We start from the raw sequence: 23,223 nt of genomic DNA on the forward strand, positions 1-23,223 counted from the left end.
AACTTCTCCAACTTTAAGAGAACTCATTTCCCAACATTTCAACATGCTGCTGTAATTAATAGGGCTTTGCATCTTCACTGGTCTCAAGAGTAGATTTGATTATCTAATTCATGATTCTGTTCGATTCCTCATCCTTCATTTTTTAAAATTACAACACATGGTTACTTTTTCATCAATAAATACTACTGATCTGATTAATGTTGGTTCACTTTTTATATTCAAAGTGCTTTACAAAATGTATAGCTGACTTTTGGAGTCAAGTTGTAACTTCTAACATCTTCCTACTGCCTCCTCCCTGGTGCTGTGATTAAAAGTGACTCTGTGGGACACACTGTATAAAGCTGAAATAATGTAAAGTGTTTCTGTGTCCATGTACACATGCTGTAATAAACTATTAAATTGTATGTGTTTTTAGGGACGGTGCAGGAAGCTTTGGGGCTTCAGACTCAGCAGCAGCACAGTGACATCTGCTGGTTTGTAAACCTTACAGCAGCATTCATTTTTGCAACAAATAATAAAAAAAATGTATTAACCTTTTTTTAATCGAATGTATTTTACTTTTACATGTCTTTTACACCTTTGTGGCAAAAATGTACAAAAAAGCTGCTATTAAATCACCATACATCAATTTTTTTTTTCAACTTCAAACTACTAAATATTCAATAATTTTCAGAAATGTAACACTTTAAATGCCATTTTTAATATTTGAATTATTTCATAGTTTCTTTCCACAAAAACACCAAAAATTAATTATTTTAGTTTGATGCTGCGCATGACTCATTTGTGCTCTCTGTAAACCAGTTGTGCTAGTTCTACATTTGAATTAGTCGACTTTTACTAAGTTCGGCTGGTTTTAAGATAGTTGTAAAATAGTTATCTAGCACTGAATGTTTGTTTACTATAGAAATCAATGAAGAGAATGCACTGCTGCAACACACAGTTAGCTAGTGAAGCTAGTTGAGTTATTTGTAAGCTAGTTTACTTTGTTGGAAGGAAGTTTTCAGCTTTCTTTAATTTTTTTGTGGCAGTTTTGTGTTGCAAACTAGTTGAGCTAGATGTAAGTTAATGGAGCTAGTTTTAGTCTTTTTAAGCTAGTTTTGGTGGTTGTATGCTACGAGTGGGTTTGTTGAGCTTATACAAAGTTAAGCTAGTTTAAGATAGTTATGAAACAATTGAGCTAGTTGTTAAATAGTTGAACTAGTTGTAAGTTCATTGAGCTAAATGTAAGGGAGTTTTAGATAGTTATGAAATAGTTGAGCTAGCTTAAGCTAGTTGCAGACTAATTGAATTGTCAATAATTAGTCTGTGACATCATCGACCTGTCGTGGTTTTCCGGAGCTGAGTTTCTGAGCGGTGAGCCGTCTGACATCATTTCTATCTTTGCTGAGAGTTGCTCGTGCCAAACAGTGACTGGGAAGCAACAGGTAAATACACAATATAGCAACATGGCAGCTGATGCAACACCATCACGTCAAAAGTATTTCACCTTTAACCAGTAAAAGAAGAGGATCGGCTGCAGGATTTGTAAAGCGGAACTCAACGTCGGTCACACACGAACATTTGAAAAGAAGACACGTGGGAATTGTGGATGATGCCGACTCGTCCAGGTGAGATAATTAGCTTCTCAGCTAGCTAACATCAGCTGTCTATAGACAGAGTTGTTTTGGCTTTTAACCTCTTCCACCTGGGACTCGCCATCAGAGGGTTAAAGCTCTCACCTCGCCTTAAAGAGCATTATTTCAACAAACCCTTGATTTAATTTACACTTTTAACATTTGCACTTTGTCTGTCCTCAATGTTAAATGGATAAAAATGTGATTTGAATTATTTTATCTTTTGTATTAGTCATGGCTAAATCAGCAGTTTAGACATATTTTTGATTGAGGAATTTATATTTATTGTCTTTATTGTTAGCACATGCATTGAATAACCTCCAACTAAATTTAAAAGCTTGATAGTTAAATAAGAGCCATGAAGTAATGTGCAATTAATTATTCGACTAATTGTTTCAGTAATCGATGAGTATTTGACTATGAAGATAGTCGTTAGTTGCAGCCCAAGTACGAACGGACAATGCATGTGTTTTATTTTGGTATTTTGCAGTCGCACGTGAAGTCATCAGCTCTCAAGCTTTTGTTTTAAAGAATTTGGAAGCATCAAAACTAACAAACCAAACTGTGTGATTATGTCATTTCGGGACCTGAAGATCCCCAGTTCTGTCAGGTGAAAATGACTGTTTTTGTTCATGGAGTCTGGTGGCTTTGAATAGACCACAGACAACTTTCTTCATTTATAATAAATGGGAGACAAAACTCTCGAGAAAGCGTTTTTTTTCTTTCATGATCTGTCATTTCCCTGTTAATATGTTTTATGGATACTTTTAAAGGGATAAAGAGTCTGAGAGTCTTTCTGTCAGCAAGAAACACTTTCACATGGTTTATTGTCATATTTTCATCCAGTCCCATGTGAGGCTGATCATTCTTGAGTGTACGCTTTCATATCAGTTACATCAGTTACAGTCTTTCAGTTGTCCAGACTTGTCTTAAAACTTTTCCTCTGCTCGACTGGTTTAGAGTGGGACGTTTCTCTCTCTCTCTCTCTCTCTCTCTCTCTCTCTCTCTCTCTCTCTCTCTCTCTCACCTGTATTTTACCTTTACTTCCTCCTCCTGTGTTTTTCTGTTGTGACGCAGTTGTTTTTCCTCAATGTGAATCTTTTGGTAAGTGACTCTTTTCACTGTTAAACACTCTGAGCTGATCTCAGGTCTGTCTGTTTGTGTTCCAGTGTTTTATAATAACAATTTTAAACACAGTTTGACTCTGCTAAAAGGTGTTTATCAGGATCACCCACTGCTTTGACAGCAACTAACATGCTAACATGCTAACCATTTTGAAGCTGATTCAAACTCAAATTTATGGCGAAACGTCCAGTAACACAATACAAGAGTAGCACTAAGCATGTAAACGTACTTTGTTAGCAAAGTTAAATTTGACTATTTGGGAATTGGGTCCTCTTGTAAACGTTCTGCTGGAATAATTTGTGAAACATCATGTAGCTTGTAAAAAAAACCCACACATCCTCTTTGAGGACTTGTATAGCTTAACTAGCCAGCTGTAAACTAGTTGTTGGCTTGTTGAATAAGCTGAGTACTCTGGCTCGCCATTAGTTATAAGAGTTAGCTGAGTTAGAAGCTAGTTGTAAACTAGCTGAGCTACCTGTAATGCTAATGGTGAACTTGTTGAGTTAGTTTCTAGTTGAGCTAGTGGTAAACTAGTAAGCTCTGAGTCAGTTGTTAACTTGCTGTCAGCTAGTTGTAAAGCAGTTGTAACCTAACTGATACTGCTGATTGTAAACTAGTTGTAAGCTAGTTAACTTGTGTGGACATTTTAAACTTGTTGGGCCTATTTGTAAACTAGCTGAGCTAGTAGTAAGCTAATTGAGCTAGTTGTTTACTAGTTTAGCTAGATGTAAGCTATTGGCAAGCTAGTAAACTAGTTGGACATTGTAAGTTTGTTGTAAACCTGTTGCTAGCTAATTGATTAACTTGTATTGTTATTGAGCTCAATATAAACCTGCCGAGTTATTTCTAGTGGTTGTAAAATAGTTAAGCTAGTTTTAAGATTATTGTAAACCTGTTCAGTTATTATTGAGTGAGTTGTAAACAAGCTGTTGAGTGTAAACTAATTGTTCAACCAGTTTAGCTAGTTGTAAGTTAATAGTATTCTACGTAAGCTACTTGTAAGCTAATTGAGGTTATAGTTAACTCGTTGAATTAGTTGTAACCACTTCAATATGTGTATTTCCTCAAGAGCTACAAATACAAAGACTCAGTGACTGTGAAATATTGTTGTTGTTGTTGTTGTTGTTGCAGTGACAGAGTGAATCTCTCCCTGCAGGTGTGGACTCTGCTATGGATCAGTGTGAGGACAGAGAGGAGGGAGACCCTCCCTCTGAAACCACTCTGTGTGGGGAACATGACAGCCAGACCAAAGCTCAGAGGTGAGATGAGGATCTCTAACTGTCCAGGGGCCTCATGTATCAACACTGCGTACGCAAAAAACCATTGCGTACGCTGTTTTTTCCACACACGCCACATGTATGAAAAGTGAACTTGCCGTGAGAATGTGCGGACAGCTCAGCAACCTATCGAGGTGCCGTGAGAATGTGCGGTGGCACCGCAAACTTTTGTTTGGCAGAAACTACTGTCTTTTATGCTCTATTTAAAACGTCTTTCATGTCTAAACTCATACTACACACAACTGACATTATTTTTATAGTTCATAGCTCTCGGAAAATGGAAGGAAAATGCCGTTTTCCACCATCAAAAACCCGTTCTAAATATGAGGGTATAGATGTTTTTTTTTCATCTATTATCATATTTTAGACTTCACCTGCGTACTGCTGCTGACTTGTGCAATGATAGTATGTTGAAGTCTATATGTTTTGATGTTAAGATTGTATATTTTCTTAATTCTATATATTCTGCTATTTCCACTATTTTTATATATACCGAATTTCCAATAAAGTAAGGGGAAACGGTCGGCGATCGGCACTTTGACACAGTAATTAAAACAGGTTAACTGTGAAAAATGTGTGCGCTCCATAATCAGAATCACAAGTACTTTATTGATCCCCGGAGGGAAATTCGGTATTTATAAAAAAAAGTGTAAATAGCAGAATTTATAGACTTAAGAAAATATACAATCTGAAAAAAAATATAGACTTCAACATACTATTATTGCATAAGTAAGCAGCAGTACGCAGGTGAAATCTAAAATATGATAATAGATGGAAAAAATAAAATCTATCCCCTCATATTTAGAACGGGTTATTGAGGGTGGAAAATGGCATTTTTCGTCCATTTTCTGAGAGCTATGAACTGTAAACATAATGCCAGTTGTGTGTAGTTTGAGTTTAGATATGAAACACATTTTAAATAGAGCAGGAAAGACAGTACTTTCCGCCAAACAAACGTTTGCGGTGCGTGTGCAGGAAAAACAGCAATGCAATGATTTTGTGCATACACAGCGTTGATTCATGGATACATGAGGCCCCCTGGACATAAAATAAATCTGATTAGTCAACAAAAATTAGTCAGAATCTTTGATCTGATTACATTTCGATGAATGTTATTGTCCATTTTCTTGTTTTTATCAGAGTGCATCAGGAGAGACCTGAACCTGGATCTGGACCTGAACCCAGCTGTGTCTCCATGAAGAGTGACCAGTCTAAGGGTCGCCCTATTGACTTTAAAGTTGGACAACCTGGATCTGGACCTGAACCCAGCTGTGTGTCCATGAAGAGTGACCGGTCTAAGGGTCACCTTATTGACTTTAAAGTTGGACAACCTGGATCTGGACCTGAACCCAGCTGTGTGTCCATGAAGAGTGACCGGTCTAAGGGTCACCTTATTGACTTTAAAGTTGGACAACCTGGATCTGGACCTGAACCCAGCTGTGTGTCCATGAAGAGTGACCGGTCTAAGGGTCACCTTACTGACTTTAAAGTCGGACAACCTGGATCTGGACCTGAACCCAGCTGTGTGTCCATGAAGAGTGACCAGTCTAAGGGTCGCCCTATTAACTTTAAAGTTGGACAAGCTCCTGATGGAAGGTAGGAATTTAAAACTGAAATTTGTTGATATCTGACTCGCCCAGAACTTTGCATTGAAGGTAGTAAAAAGTTAGATTTTTGATCAAAAACAGGATGCTATTAAAATTAATTTAACAAGTTTATTAAATTATCTGAACTAACAAAGTGATCGCTGCATGCCAGCGGTTGGACAGTCATTGTTTTACAAGTCACAATTAAGTATTGCTGCACTATCGTCAGTATAACAACCAATTTACCCAAAATATATATTTTCTAAACTTTTTTTTAATATTTCAATATTATATTCATTAATCTTCTCTTTAAAATAAATAAATATGACTAACTACATAAATATGACAAACTATGCACTGCAGGGCATTATTCCTCAACAGAAAGTAGCCCAAGCTAATCTGTGTTTTACACTTCAACATAAACTCTCCAAAACAAAGTTAATGCAAAAGCTTGTTCCATTTAATTAAAAGGAATATAATGCAAATCTACTTTTAGCAATACAATAGCAAAATAATGAAAGGTAATCGTGAAATGAAATGTAAAATTCAAGTCACTTTTATTACCAGTAACAAAACGGTCAAGCAGTTCAACAATCTAGCAACAGTAAACTCCTTCCTAACTTAGAGGGAAGTGTGTAATATTTTAAAAAATTAGTATACTTTCTGTATTACTGCTGTATTATATTAATAATACATACATAGACAAAATAATTGTCAGTATGTAATATCAACATTTTTCCTGAACTGGATCAGAATTTCTACTTAAATACTGGACAAATCAAAATCATTTATTTCATCCCTGGAGTCATATTTTTTTCCATCAGTGTTGCTTAAATAGCTGAAAGGATTTACAGACTGTAACAATCAAATGTGAAACGGCCAATAACAATGTGAAATGAAACGTGGTGTAACGTAACGTTTAACAGCAGCAGTGATGCAGGAACAGACATTAACAGGAGAAACTCAATTACTATCAGCAGCAACACATTCATCCTGTTTATAATAGTAATATATTTTACTTTGGGTGAAGACAGAAAGTAAACAGGGCTTACGGTGGGTTCACTGGGATGCTTCTGCTTCAAGTACTCGTGCATAGTGGTAGTACTGCTGTATATACCATTTCTAACTGGCAGAGCACCATGTTGTTCAGTCTCCGCACAACATACTCTTACAATTCTATTAATATTTGGCAAGGTTTTTTCACCTCAGCTTGCAGCTCGTGGAGTCCATGCCATCTTACTTTCTCCCTGCGACGCATCGATGTACGTTACGTTAATCGACGTGTCACCTCACCCTTACAATTAAGTCTCATGTCCAGGTCTTAGACTTTGTGATCTGAGTCGTAAACAAGTCATTACACAGCCTTCATCAATGTAATGACACTTAAATGTTTAAACTGAAAGGAATATAGTACATTTGCATAAATATATGCTTCTGACCAGGGCCTGAAGTCAACTTTTTTGGCCAACAGCCACTGTGGCAGATGGATTTTGAAATCCACCTGAATACACGTTAAAGTGCTGTTGAATTATCAACCAACTTAATCTCATTAATGACTAGACCTAGATAATGCCTTACAACTGTATCTGACCTGGTGTGGCAGGCATTTAGAATAGAAAATAACAGAAATACAAACAGCCAATCATCTCACTGATGGTCTCATTTATTTAGTGAACACCCAACTGCAATCCATTAGTCACAATGGCATTCTTTCCAATGGCATGGACGTTCCTAAACAGGAGCTTCATCCTCTCCAGCTGCGCTGTTTTCATCAACGTCAGTGCCTTGACCGCAGCTGTCTGCTCTGGGGGAGCCGTCTTCCCCACCTTACAACTGATCGTGTGCAAGTGGCTTTTTGAGGACTTGTGGTCTTTAATTGCCTCTAACTTTAAGTTTTGTGTCCCGATTACAAATAGGTTTGATTTAGCTTTCTCCGAGCCATACATACGGCAATCACGACAGTGCATCTCCTCTGTTGTGACGTCATACACCAGCCAGTCGCGAACCTTGCCATCCCTTTCCACTTTCCACTTTGTATTAAAACGTCTTTTTTAATTTTTCTTTGAATCGTCCTGCTCATCCTCTTTTTGTTCTGTTACAGCCAGCGGCCTCTTCACGCCAGCAATATGCCGCCACCTTTTGTTTTTTTTTTGTTTTTTTTGAAAATCCAAGAAAACGGCAGGACTTTTTTAGCAACAACAATAGGCTACCTGATTGGTCAACAACACACAACACTTGCTCAGTGTTGTGTTGTCTTATTGGCTACACGCCAACGTGGCAGGTTGATTGACAGTTTCACCCGCCAATCACAAAATTTACCCGTATTTAGTGTGTGCTCGGGTGCCAATTTCATGCCCTGCTTCTAACTATTACATAAGCTAAATAAGATTTAAAAAACAAAGCAAAATCATTGACTCGCAGTGCTGAGCTGCATCTCAGATTATTGAAATGTTGTTATTCTAAAAATTTAGTTCGTCTTTGAAAAACTTAAATTATATCCAAAACAAACTCCGTAGTTTGTGGTTTAAATGTATATGTAAAGGATGAAAATGAAAACACCCCCGCTTCGCAAATGGTACCATCCTCCTCTCACCCGCTCCCTCTGCACCGCTCCGCTGGCCGACCGGCATCCAGCGAGACACACACAGAGTGAGAATCCTTTAGTTGTAGTGTTGTGAATCAACTAAGTAAGTTGCTCCAAAGCTCTGTCTCATACTTTCCTTTTACCTGGAGTTGTTCCGATTCCGACACCATATCGGCGAGTACTGGAGTCCAGGCACCGTTTTCCAGTTAGTTCAGTTAGCCCGGTTAGCTTCGTTAGCGCCATTAGCGCAGCTACAGTCAAACTGGTCCGTTTATTAAACAAAAAGAGCAGTGCGACAAATTAACTGCGTACCTGTGAAGTGTGTACTTGTGTCTCTGTTGTTAAAGTTTATCGTTACTTTAGAACAGGGGTCTCAAACTCAAATTACCAGGGGGCTGCTGGAGGCAGTATCAAAATGACCAAAAAAAGACACAAAATTACTAAAAGAAAAAAAAAAAAGACACAAAATGACAGAAAAATAACTAAATTACTTAAAAAAGACACAAAATTACAAAAAGAAACACAAGATGACCAAAAAAACTTTAATTACTTTAAAAAAGACACAAAATGACAGAAAAAAGACACATAATTACTAAAAAAGACACAAAATGACCAAAAAAAGAAACAAAATAACTAAAAAGGACACAAACTGACCAAAAAAAGACACAAAATAACTAAAAAAGACTCAAAATGACAGAAAAAAACTAAATTACTTAAGAAAGACACAAAATGATGGAAAAAAGACACAAAATTAAAAAAAAAAGACAAAATGGCCAAAAAAGACACAAAATAACTAAAAAGGACACAAAATGACAGAAAAAGACACAAAATAACTAAAAAAGACACAAAATGACAGAAAAAAACTAAATTACTTAAGAAAGACACAAAATGATGGAAAAAAGACACAAAATTAAAAAAAAAAGACAAAATGGCCAAAAAAGACACAAAATAACTAAAAAAGACACAAAATGACAGAAAAAAACTAAATTACTTAAGAAAGACACAAAATGATGGAAAAAAGACACAAAATTTAAAAAAAAAGACAAAATGGCCAAAAAAGACACAAAATAACTAAAAAGGGCACAAAATGACAGAAAAAAGACACAAAATGACCAAAAATAGACATAAAATAACTAAAAAGGATACAAAATGACCAAAGAAAGATACAAAATTACAAAAAAGACACAAAATGACAGAAAAAAAATTAATTACTTTAAAAAGACACAAAATGACAGAAAAAAGACACAAAGTTACTTAAAAAGACACAAGATAACTAAAAAAGACACAAAATTACCAAAAAAAGACACAAAATAACTAAAGAGGACACAAAATGACCAAAAAAAGACACAAAATTACAAAAAAGACACAAAATAACTGAAAAAAACCTAAATTACTTAAGGAAGACACAAAACGACAGAAAAAAGACAAAATTACTAAAAAAGACACAAAATAACTAAAAAGGACACAAAATGACCAAAAAAAAGACACAAAATAACTAAAAAGGACACAAAATTACTAAAAAAGACACAAAATAACTAAAAAGGACACAAAATGACCAAAAAAGACACAAAATAACTAAAAAGGACACAAAATGACCAAAAAAAGACACAAAATAACTAAAAAAGACACAAAATGACAGAAAAAAACACAAAATTACTAAAAAAAGACAGAAAATGACAGAAAAAATACACAAAATAACTAAAAAGGACACAAAATGACCAAAAAAGACACAAAATAACTAAAAAAAGACACAAAATGACTGAAAAAACTAAATTACTTAAGAAACACACAAAATGACAGAAAAAAGACACAAAATTAAAAAATAAAGACAAAATAGCCAAAAAAGACACAAAATAACTAAAAAAGACACAAAATGACAGAAAAAAACTAAATTACTTAAAAAAGGCACAAAATGACAGAAAAAAGACACAAAATGACCAAAAATAGACATAAAATAACTAAAAAGGATACAAAATGACCAAAGGAAGATACAAAATGACAGAAAAAAAACTAAATTACTTTAAAAAGACACAAAATGACAGAAAAAAGACACAACATAACAAAAAAAATCACACAAAATGACAGAAAAAAACCTAATTTACTTCAAAAAAGACACAAAATGACCAAAAAAAGACACAAAATTACTGAAAAAAACCTAAATTACTTAAAAAAAAGACACAAAATGACAGAAAAAAGACAAAATTACTAAAAAAGACACAAAATAACTAAAAAGGACACAAAATTACTAAAAAAAAGACACAAAATAACTTATAAAGACACAAAATTACTAAAAAAAAAGACAAAATGGCCAAAAAAACCTAAATTACTTAAAAAAGGCACAAAATGACAGAAAAAAGACACAAAATGACCAAAAATAGACATAAAATAACTAAAAAGGATAAAAAAAAATGACCAAAGAAAGACACAAAATTACAAAAAAGACACAAAATGACAGAAAAAAGACAGAATAACAAAAAAAATCACACAAAATGACAGAAAAAAGACACAAAATTACTTAAAAAGACACAACATAACTAAAAAAGACACAAAATGACCAAAAAAAGACACAAGTAACTTTTAAAAAATCACACAAAATGACAGAAAAAAAACTAAATTACTTAAAAAAATCACACAAAATAACTGAAAAAAACCTAAATTACTTAAAAAAGACACAAAATGACAGAAAAAAGACACAAAATTACTAAAAAAGACACAAAATAACTAAAAAGGACACAAAATGACCAAAAAAAGACACAAAATAACTAAAAAAGACACAAAATTACTAAAAAAAAGACACAAAATAACTAAAAAGGACACAAAATGACCAAAAAAAGACACAAAATAACTAAAAAAGACACACAAAATGACCAAAAAAAGACACAAATAACTTTAAAAATCACACAAAATGACAGAAAAATAACTAAATTACTTAAAAAAGACACAAAATGACAGAAAAAAACACACAAAATAACTAAAAAAGACACAAAATTACTAAAAAAAGACACAAAATAACTAAAAAGGACACAAAATGACCAAAAAAAAAGACACATAACTAAAAAAGACACAAAATTACTAAAAAAGACACAAAATTACTAAAAAGGACACAAAATGACCAAAAAAAAGACACAAAATAACTAAAAAAGACACAAAATTACCAAAAAAAAAGACACAAAATAACTAAAAATGTAGGAAATGGTCTGCTACAATATATTTGTGTATGATTGTCAGTGCCAAGGGAAAGAGAGAAAGATGGACTATATTTTGCATTTTGTTGTCCAAGTAGCTGTTACTTTGTTCAGTGACAATAAAGTTCAATCTAATCAATTCTAATGACTGTTGATTGAGGGTGGGTGGTGGCAGCGGGGCTCAATGGGTGCTCAGCACCCCTAAAGCTCTGACCCTAGACTCGCCCCTGCCTAGCCTCATTAAAGAATCACTGCTCAGTCCTTCCTCTGGCTCTTTTCTAACTTCATCAAAGAATCATGCTGGTTATAACTGTGTGATTAATCACGCATAAAGGCCTAGCTTATAGCTGGCCCTGTTCTTTTGCTGCAACTATGGCTGTAACTGTGTGATTAATGAACCATAGAAGATTAGCCTACAGTTGGCCCATCCTGAGCTGTGACTGTGTGATGTATTACATGTAGTGATTAAACAACAAACATTACTATAAGTCCCAGTTTTTCCTTCCACACCACATAGTTCCTTCCCTCTGGTCAGTCACCATCTGGATCTTTCAGCAGCCTCTGATGTGATCCGGACGACTTGAAAATTCACATCTATTCTAATTCAATTCAACATCTGACATCAACAGTTAGAGTTACAGACACTGTTCTAACATCTGCTGACATATGGTCCTCTCTCTGTCCGACCCAGGGTACAGTCAGCTCAAACATGATCACCTGCTTTAAAGCTTCTGCCAGTAGGACACCATTAGGCTTACGTAATGTTGCCGTAAAAATGCTTGTAGACCACGGAGCAACAGTTCTGTCATTGTGTCATTGTCACAGAACTCATTTAGAGTTAAAGGTGTTTACATATTTATGTCATTAAATGTTCCTACACTTGATGTTTCCTCTGCAGAATTCATCAGGAGAGCTCAGAGGGCCTCAGTGGTCAGTCTGCCCAACAGCAACAAACAGATCTGGACTCCATATTTATGGTGCGTACATGTATAAATAAACCTTTCACTATGAACTACAGATTAATGCTTAACTACCATTCAGGTGTTAACAGTCTGATGCTGCTCTGTTTGGACCAGCAGGCCTTCAGACTGACAGATGAGTCACATGTGAGCTTTTAACTAAATGTTCAGTTTATTATTCTGTTCCAGCTGCTGGAGGAGAACATCGTCACTTTTGTGAAGAACGAGCTGAAGAAGATCCAGAAGGTTCTGAGTCCAGATTACCAAGAATACTTAGAGAGTCAGTGGGACTATAAGGGGCAGAGGAGGAGCAGCAGAGAGGAGTTTCTGAATATCACACTTAACTTCCTGAGAGGAATGAAGCAGGAGGAGCTGGCTGACTGTCTGAAGAACAGTAAGTGGATTTTCTTTTATAATATAACATTATAAAGATGAAATGGAAACAACATGGGCAAAGTTTGCACTTCCAATCTCTGCAATAAATATGATGCACACATCTGCATCAGATCAGAAGCTGTTGTCCTCAACTGATGAGCGGAATTAATCAGATGAAGGAGCAAAAACTACAGACACAATTAAATGTTTAGATTCTCTGATTGTCGATATAATTCTCTCGCTGATTTAATTTTATTTGTTAATTCAGGAACTCATGTCCACACTCCAGTGTGCAGACGTAAACTGAAGTCTAACCTGAAGGAGAAGTTCCAGTGTGTGTTTGAGGGGATCTCTAAAGCAGGAAACCCAACCCTTCTGAATCAGATCTACACAGAGCTCTACATCACAGAAGGAGGGACTGCAGAGGTCAATGATGAACATGAAGTCAGACAGATTGAAACAGCATCCAGGAAACCAGACAGACCAGAAACAACAATCAGACAAGAAGACATCTTTAAAGCCTCACCTGGAAGAGATGAACCAATCAGAACAGTGCTGACAAAGGGAGTGGCTGGCATTGGGAAAACAGTCTTAACACAGAAGTTCACTCTGGACTGGGCTGAAGACAAAACCAACCAGGACATAATGTTCACATTTCCATTCACTTTCAGAGAGCTGAATGTGCTGAAAGAGAAAAAGTTCAGCTTGGTGGAACTTGTTCATCACTTCTTTCCTGACACCAAAGAAGCAGGGATCTGCAGGTTTGAAGAGTTCCACGTTGTGTTCATCTTTGACGGTCTGGATGAGTGTCGACCTCCTCTGGACTTCCACAACACTGAGATCCTGACTGATGTCACAGAGTCCACCTCAGTGGATGTGCTGCTGACAAACCTCATCAGGGGGAAACTGCTTCCCTCTGCTCGCCTCTGGATAACCACACGACCTGCAGCAGCCAATCAGATCCCTGCTGACTGTGTTGACATGGTGACAGAGGTCAGAGGGTTCACTGACCCACAGAAGGAGGAGTACTTCAGGAAGAGATTCACAGATGAGGAGCAGGCCAGTAGAATCATCTCCCACATCAAGAAATCACGAAGCCTCCACATCATGTGCCACATCCCAGTCTTCTGCTGGATCTCTGCTACAGTTCTGGATCTGTTGAAGACCAGAGAGGGAAGAAAGATGCCCAAGACCCTGACTGAGATGTACATCCACTTCCTGGTGGTTCAGTCCAAAGTGAAGAACGTCAAGTATGATGGAGGAGCTGAGACAGATCCACAGTGGAGTAAAAAGAGCAGGAAGATGATTGAGTCTCTGGGAAAACTGGCTTTTGATCAGCTGCAGAAAGGAAACCTGATCTTCTATGACTCAGACCTGACAGAGTGTGGCATCGATATCAGAGCAGCCTCAGTGTACTCAGGAGTGTTCACACAGGTCTTTAGAGAGGAGAGAGGACTGTACCAGGACAGGGTGTTCTGCTTCATCCATCTGAGTGTTCAGGAGTTTCTGGCTGCTCTTCATGTCCATCTGACCTTCATCAAGTCTGGAGTCAATCTGATGACAGAACAACAATCAACCTCCCGGTGGTCTGAAGTGTTCGGGGGCAAATCAACCCATCTCTACCAGAGTGCTGTGGACAAGGCCTTACAGAGTCCAAACGGACACCTGGACTTGTTCCTCCGCTTCCTCTTGGGTCTTTCTCTGCAGACCAATCAGACTCTCCTCAGAGGCCTGCTGACACAGACAGGAAGTTTCTCACAGACCAATCAGAAAACAGTCAAATACATCAAGAAGAAGATCAGTGAGGATCTTTCTCCAGAGAGAAGCATCAACCTGTTCCACTGTCTGAATGAACTGAATGATCGTTCTCTAGTGAAGGAGATCCAACAGTCCCTGAGATCAGGAAGTCTCTCCACAGATAAACTGTCTCCTGCTCAGTGGTCAGCTCTGGTCTTCATCTTACTGTCATCAGAAAAAGATCTGGATGTGTTTGACCTGAAGAAATACTCTGCTTCAGAGGAGGCTCTTCTGAGGCTGCTGCCAGTGGTCAAAGCCTCCAACAAAGCTCTGTAGGTGATCGCATCACTATCCAGATTAAATGTAGTTTCCATTGTTTGTCTTTGTTCTCTCATGTTTTGCTGATTTCTCTCCAGGCTGAGTGGCTGTAACCTCTCAGAGAGAAGCTGTGAAGCTCTGTCCTCAGTCCTCAGCTCCCAGTCCTCTAGTCTGAGGGACCTGGACATGAGTAACAACGACCTGCAGGATTCAGGAGTGAAGAGTTTTTCTGCTGGACTGAAGAGTCCACACTGCAGACTGGAAACTCTCAGGTCAGAATTAAAGTGTTTTTAGAAGTAAACCCACTATGTTAACAGCTGCAGTCTTCTTTTTAGCTCCATCAGTGTCTGAAATGGTTACAATTATGAACATCTAGCAAGAAAATACTTTTATTTTAGAGAGTTTGTGCTGACCGTGTGTGTGTGTGTGTGTGTGTGTGTGTGTGTGTGTGTGTGTGTGTGTGTGTAGTCTGTCAGGCTGTATGATCTCAGAGGAAGGCTGTGCTTCTCTGGCATCAGCTCTGAGCTCCAACCCCTCCCATCTGAGAATTCTGGATCTGAGCTACAATCATCCAGGAGACTCAGGAGAGAAGCTTCTGCCTGCTGGACTGAAGGATCCACACTGGAGACTGGAGACTCTCAGGTATGGATAGACAGGTGGACGCTCTAAGGCACGTGTCAGACTCAAGGCCAGATGGCCACATCTGGCCTGCAGGATAATATTTGATTGGTTTAGAGTTGTCCGGTCGGTATATTGCACGCACCACTAATAAAAAAGTCTAGTGTCACAGCAGGCTATTTTCAAATCACAAAGTGATGCTGCTGTAAAGGCCAGTTTTATCGTCGCTAAATCAGCCCGGCCCTTTACCGAGTGAGAATTTGTCAAAAACTGCATGATGAAAGTTTGCGAGGTCATGTGCCCGGATAAAAGTTAAGCATTTTCAAATGTGAGCCTGAGCAAGAACACCGTTGCAGATTGTATACGTGAGCTTGCCACAAATCTACAACAACAGCTGGTGGAAAAGGGGAAAGATTTCATTGCAAACTCCCTTGCTGTGGATGAGAGCAGCGACACTTCTGATACTGCCCAGCTGTCGATTTTCATCCATGGAGTGGACTAAAGTCTGTGTGTAACAGAGGAACTTTTGGGATTATGATCTATGCATGGCACAACTACGGGAAAAGATGTATTTCAAGAGGTATCTAGGTGTGTAAATGAAATGGAGCTGCCTTGGAATAAACCTGTGGGACTGACAGATGGAGCGCCTGTGATGTGCGGTCAAAAGAGTAGATTGGTGGGCAGGATCCCAGAAAAGATGCGGGAAGAAAACGGCACAGGTGAGCTGACATCTTATCACTGCATCATACACCAGGAGCCGTTGTGTGGCAAAGCCTTGATAATGGAACATGTAATGAGCACTATAAGACGAGCAGTTAACTTCATAAGAGCCAAAGGTTTAAATCACTGCCAGTTCAAGTCTTCTCTGGAGGAGTTGGGTTCAGAATATGGTGACTTGCCTTATCACACAGAGGTGCGATGGCTAAGCCAAGGAAAAGTGCTGAAAAGATGTTTGAGTTGCGTGAGGAGATCTGTCAGTTCATGGAAAGCAAAGGGAAAGACACAACAGAGCTCCAGGATGAAAAGTTTCTGTGTGACATCACGAGCCATCTCAATGTGTTCAACTTGCAGCTTCAGGGACGGGGCCGTGTGATCACTGATATGTCTGCTGAAGTTAGAGCTTTTCAAACCAAACTGCTTGTGGGAGACACAGATGCTGAAAGAAAACTTGAGCCATTTTCAGTGCTGCCAAACTATGAAGGAGCAGGTCTCTACCGCTGTGGTCCCAAACGTGTAGTTCGCCGAAAAACTGAGTATACTTGGTGCTCAGTAAGCCATTTGCAGTTGACGTGGAAATCGCACCATCCAACCTCCAAATGGAGCTGATTGAACTCCAGTCTAGTGACACACTAAAAGCAAAGTATGACTCTGTGGGTGCTGCAGTTTCCATGTTTCATCCCTGCACTTGGATATTTACTGTACAGTAAATATTCAAGTGCATTTTATTATGAATTTTGCGAAAATGTGTTTTATTAAATAAAAAAAAACTACAGTGGACAGTTCTGTGAATATCATGCAATTAATCTTCTTTCCATATTTATCTGGTATTTGGCCTGGTTATGTAACACTTTATTCTGAAATCTTAAAACTGCACGTCGACACAACAAATACATTTTCGGCGCGATGCAATTTGATTATTTCACATGATGTGTTCATTTCCTCTCTGCAGGTAAGAGTTTTGTAATGAAAAAAGTGAGAAAGAATGACAGTGAAGTGTTTATCCTTCATGTCAGCTCGCTCTGAGCAGTTTCAATGAATTTACCATAAATATCACAATACGGGCGCACTACATTATATAGGGACGGCTGGTTTGACTACAGAGAAGCAAATAATGGCTCACTGGAACGCAGTCAAACAATTGAATATTAAAACCGTTTTTCCATTTCGTATTTTTGATCTGAGCCTAATATTGAAATATGAAAAAACAAGCACTTTTTCAGTTTTTTTGTAAAAATACAAAATAACCAGTCAATTTTTCATTATTTGATTTTTGATTGCCAATTGAAAATGGTAAGAACGAATGATACACGGATTCAAAATGCGTTTTTGTTTTTTGTTTTTGGAGGAAATTATTTTTTGGCTGTTGATGGCCTGTGGAAAAATGTTATCATTAGCAATTACTTTGGAAAAGCTGCAGATTTAGCCATAAGAAATTAATGCAACTGATTTTTCATTTATTTATTGCTCAATATTGTTTTTATATTCAATATCTTGTAAGCTTTGTTATTTACAAGGTCAGTATGTGCAAAAAGTTCATTTAAAAAAGTGTTGCAATAAACATTGAACCAGTCCGGTCCTCAACTTGAAGCGTTTTTTTAATTTTGGCCCACTGTGTATTTGAGTTTGACACCCGGCTCTAAGGTATGAACAGAGAGACAGGTGGACACTCTCAGGTGTGGACAGGTGGACAGACAGCACCTCTCACTGGCCCTCATTTATCAAACGAGCGTACGTCAGAAAGTGAGCGTAAAGTGGGCGTAAGATGATTTCTACGCAAGCCTCGGCATTTATCAATTTGGACGTGAGCGGACGGTACGATCAGATCTCAGTCTGCTCTCAGCTCGTGTACGCAAATCTGAGTCAGCGTGAAGTCCACACGTCTGAGTCGGAGAATTGATCTTAGACTATTGTATCGATGCCTGGAGCTGATAAAACTCTGTGGTGTTTTGATTTTTAATAGTGACAAAGCAAAACATGTTTAGACTACATAGTTTATCATTAAAACATAATCCAAAAATAAATACACCCTGCGATCATGAAATTCTTTAAACAGAATACCAGCTGAGGATATTAAATGTTGTTGTCTTCTGCTGTTTACTGTTATTATTATTATTATTATTATTATGATTATTATTATTATTATCCAGCTCCGACACCGGAGCGTCAGCGTCTCTTTTACCAGCGGTGCTGCCCGAATAGAAACATTTCCAATCAGCGCTGCCACACGCTCCTCTGACTAGGACATCATTATTAGTAAATGTAAAGAGGTGAATAATATATCTCCATCATAATAATAGCAATATTCAGATATTATATAGATTATTAGGCTTTATATATCACGATGTAATTACTCAAACTTCGCCGGGAGTTTAATAGTCCGCTACTCTGCTGACAGCACCACTGATTTCCTTCTTTTTCACTTTTTTTGCTGCCGAACAAAACCAGTTTGTTGTGTTGCAGCTGTTTGACGTCAGCGTTTCACTTTCTGACTCTGAGAAATTCCTCTTCTTTTTGAAATAAAACTTACTTTAAAACATTGTTTACCTCCTTTAACCAAAAAGCTGAAAACTTCTAAGTCCGTGCTCCAAATGTAAAATATTCAGTGAACTTGTTTGAGTTTATAACTATTAGTACTTTTATTTCATAAACCTCCGTCGCTGCGTATTTCTTTAATATGTCTATATAGCCCCTGTTGTCATTTGTAACGGTGCACTTTGCTAATAAAGCTGACTTTAGAGGGTGAAAAAATCCTCTTTTCGGCCGCATTGCGCCCTTCGGTGTCGTAAACTCTGAAGGCGAGTCTTCTGAATCGGGTATATATTATATATATATTATATATATTAGGGCGTGGTATTTAAATTATGCATGTTTCGAGCCGCCACATTTATCAACAGCTGATCATTCTTACGCTGTGATTGGAGAGATACGATCGTTTGATAAATCACACGTGGACCCTCTCGTAAGACGAAATATACACTCAGATCTGCGCTGGTTTCTACGCTCGCTTGATAAATGAGGGCCACTGTGTCTCTGTCTCTAACTGAGTGTCTCTGGTTGATGTTTAATGGTGATATGAAGCTGATTGTGACTGTGTCTCTTCCTGCAGGGTGGACCATGGTGGACTGCAGAGACTGAGACCTGGTGTGAGGAAGTGTGAGTGTGTTTCAGCTTCATTCATCAGAACTCAGCTGCACATGTTACAGCACATTTAGACTTTTTATTGACTGAAGTTGGATGATGAATTTCTCCAGAGTTTCAATCAGGATTCAGCTTCTGTTTTCAGTCAGTGTGGCTGGAAAGATGTTAGAATTCAATCAATCCATTTAAAATCCACAAACACAAAGAAAGTGAACACAGTTATCCAACAAAACTAATAAATACATTTAATGAAGAGTGGAGCCAACAGAAAGCTGACTGTGTTTCTTCTTCTCTTGACTCTCACTGATTTTATACAAGAGTTTTGTTGCCTTCAGGTGCTGCTCGTAAACTTCAGTAGTTTGACTGATAAAAGTTTACGTGTTCCTTCAGTTTCTTCTCTGGGTGTTTTTAATGAATCAGTGTTAAAAAAACAACAACCTTACAAGGCAAAAACAAAACAGGACATAATTAATGTGAAAAGTTGTTGAGAAGTTGAATAAAGTGAGTTGAGGTGGATTTACCTTCCAGTTCCTCCCTGACTGGGAGACCTGCGACCAGATGTACGACACATACACACAAGAAAACAATGTGTTTGCATATTTGTGTGTTGAGTTTTTTGCATCTGGCCCCTGGTCGATGAAAAGCACCTTAAAGCCAGTTGGTGGAGCCACAGCCCTCTGATATTCATTTAAAAATCCAGACTGTGGTGAAAGTTTTCTGTAGCAGTGGACAGTTTGACATTTGATGATCAAAGATCTGAACGTTGTGCTGAATGTGACTCTTTGGTGGAGCTAATAACAGTTTAATAAAGCAGATGGTTCAGAGCTGCTTTGTGCTGCAGTGGAAGATGATGTGTCACTTTTATTAGAGACTTTATTCACTACGTGTGTTTATTGATGTGGATCTCCATCAGCTGTCATCCTCGAGTCCACACGAGGAAAAACACACAATATTACTGACATGTTGACTCTCATGTTAACTTACTGTTACACTGTCAAACTTTGAATGGTTTTCTTTCAGTAATTGTCAGTAAAGTTGTTAATAAATCAACAGATGATAACCTGCAGCTGTTTTGTGTCTTGTTCTCTCCATCAGATGTCTGTGAACTGGAACTGGACACAAACACAGTAAACAGAAACCTCAAACTGTCTGACAACAACAGGAAGGTGACACATGTGGGACAGGATCAGTCATATCCTGATCATCCAGACAGATTTAACTACTGGCCTCAGCTGCTGTGTAGAACTGGTCTGACTGGTCGCTGTTACTGGGAGGTCGAGTGGAGAGGAACAGTTGATATATCAGTGAGTTACAGAGGAATCAGCAGGAGAGGACGCAGTGAAGACTGTGAGTTTGCAAGGAATGATCAGTCCTGGAGTCTGAGCTGCTCTGGTGGTGGTTACTCTGTCTGCCACAATAACAGAAGAACAAACCTCTCCTCCTCCTCCTCCTCCTCCTCCTCCTCCTCCTCCTCCTCCTCTGGTAGAGTAGCAGTGTATGTGGACTGTCCTGCTGGCTCTCTGTCCTTCTACAGAGTCTCCTCTCACTCACTGATCCACCTCCACACCTTCAACACCACATTCACTCAACCTCTTTATCCTGGGTTTGGGTTCTGGTCCTCTGGTGCCTCAGTGTCTCTGTGTCCTCTGCAGGTCTGAGAGTCTCTCCTGTGGACAGAAACTCTGCTGACTGAAATCAAAGTTCAGTCTGTTCACCATCACTCACACTCTGCACTGTGAAGCAGATCTGTCTCAGACTCAAACACAAAACATTCATTTGTCTGATTTCATCTCTTTGAGGATCAACATTTTTCACTAGAAACATTTCCTGATGTGTAACATCTGCCTCCTCCCTGGTGCGGTGATTAAAAGTGACTCTGTTGGACACACTGTATAAAGCTGAAAGAATGTAAAGTGTATCTGTGTCCATGTACACATGCTGTAATAAACTTGTATTAAATTGTATGTGTTTTTAGGGACGGTGCAGGAAGCTTTGTGAAGCTTTGAGGCTTCAGACTCAGCAGCGGCACAGTGACATCTGCTGGTTTGCAAACCTCACAGCAGCATTAATTTATGCAAGAACTTTTCTTTTTAGTAATTTTTTTGAAATCCAATGTCTCTAACTTACATATATATACTGTACTGATGCAACCTCTGGACACCTTTGTGGCACAAAAAACTGCTTTTAAATCACTATACATCAATATTTTTCTCTGCCTTTTTTCATAAATCTCTTTAACAACTTCAGACTTGTTCAAAAAATGTCTTTATTTTAACCTTTAAAATGCCAGGTTATATATTTGAATAAATTATTTCATAATTAATTTTTTTTTTAAAACAACTAAAAGATTAGCAACAGAACTGATTTGATTGCATTAGTATTTTTTATGTAGTGCCAGATACTCCCTCTGGACACCTTCTTGGCCAAAAATGCCTCATGGACTTCCATTGAAACCACATTTATTAATCTCACTTTCATTATGGTATAAAACCATGCATTCTGTAATGTCAGCATTTCATTTTGAAGAAAATTAGTGATATTTGACATTTTCACTGTATTCCACCAAATTCAACCATTTTCCCATTGTAGGCCGATACATGAAATTCTTGTATTTTTGCCAGTTATATTATGGAGCTTTGTAACTAGCAGGGGATGTGATGTGAGCGAGGCAAGATAATAAGACTGACAACAGCAGCAGTGGCAACAACGTAGTAGGAAGAATTATAATTTTGTGTTATGAAACAGTTGAGCTAGCTTTAAGCTCGTTGTAAGGTCGTTTTAAGCTACTGCTAAGATATTTGTGCCCTCTGTAAACCAGTTTTGCTTGTTGTTTTTACATTTGAATTAATCAGGCTTCTACTAAGTGTGAAGGAAAGTTGGTGTTTCCTGTCATGGTGGGACATGAAGTAGGCGGTGACCTACTTGATATTCAAGACACAAGGCCTTGTGGGAACCCAAACTGTGAGCTTATAACTCTGATAACACCATGTGAGAGGGGAACGTGTAGATAAGTGGGGTCTGGCCTGATGTGATGTACAGGGGAGGAAGGTTAGGGCCACTTTGCAGATAATTATTGTTATTTCACATTCATTTGTATGTGATTTAAGAAAGAAGAATATTATTGAACATATCTTTTGGTAATTTGTTGTTATTGGTGTAATTTTTTTTTTTTTTTTGAAGAGAAAAGATGGAGAAAAGTATGATTATTTTACTCCACAAACACTGGATCCTACATTTCCCATCATGCAGCTGGACAGCGTCTCTTCTGTGAGGAGTTGATGCCACAGCGCCCCCTGCTGGACAAACTGTGTAACAACAACATTCATCTTCTGAATTTTCTTTGAGTTGATCTGCAACATTCACAGCAGCAGGAATATAAATATATTTTATTCATCATATTTATTAATTAATATATGTGAACGATCAGGCTCCACCTCAGAAACAAAACAAAATGTTTTTTTTTAAAAGGCCAATTCACCTAAATCCGTCTCATAAAGTTACTAAACTATCAATTATGAACATTAATAATTATATTAATAATTATAATCAAATTACCATATTCATATTAAGTAGTGGTTGAAGGAATTTAGAATTGTTTTCATAGAAGAGACAAACATATCGTTCGTATTGTATAACATGAATTGCATAGCATGTATATTCCAAAAGGGTATTTAGTGTAATGTAAACAAAAACACACAAGCTATAGAGTATAGAGAGCTACACAATGTAATCTAAGATTATTTATTTATTTATTTATAAGGGTTTGGAAGAGGAGGAGAGAGAAAGAGAAAAAGAGAGAGAGTGTGTGTGTGTGTGTTAGGCAAGATGGACAAATCGCATTTTTAAAACAAAGGGTTATAAAACCATAAAGCCTTTCCTGTCTTAGAGGACAATGGGCCATGTGTTGCTGTGTAAGCTTCTACAAAGCTTTATGTCTCTTAAAAGCCATTTTGAAGTATATCATGTGTGAATTAGTGTGTGAGCAACT

General features: G+C 37.7%; 1 protein-coding gene across 1 annotated transcript; it reads left to right on the forward strand.

Moving 5' to 3' along the window:
• Positions 1-2,658: 2,658 nt before the first annotated feature.
• LOC131960607 (NLR family CARD domain-containing protein 3-like) lies at positions 2,659-22,997 on the forward strand. Its single transcript, XM_059325863.1, has 9 exons — positions 2,659-3,997; positions 5,156-5,611; positions 12,269-12,347; positions 12,519-12,723; positions 12,973-14,773; positions 14,858-15,031; positions 15,228-15,401; positions 19,204-19,250; positions 20,331-22,997. Exons 1-9 carry the CDS (start codon positions 3,909-3,911, stop codon positions 20,891-20,893), a joined length of 3,588 nt encoding a protein of 1,195 aa, XP_059181846.1. The 5' UTR covers positions 2,659-3,908; the 3' UTR covers positions 20,894-22,997.
• Positions 22,998-23,223: the final 226 nt, after the last annotated feature.

This window comes from Centropristis striata, chromosome 22 (genome assembly GCF_030273125.1).
Source record: "Centropristis striata isolate RG_2023a ecotype Rhode Island chromosome 22, C.striata_1.0, whole genome shotgun sequence".
Lineage (NCBI taxonomy): Eukaryota > Metazoa > Chordata > Actinopteri > Perciformes > Serranidae > Centropristis > Centropristis striata.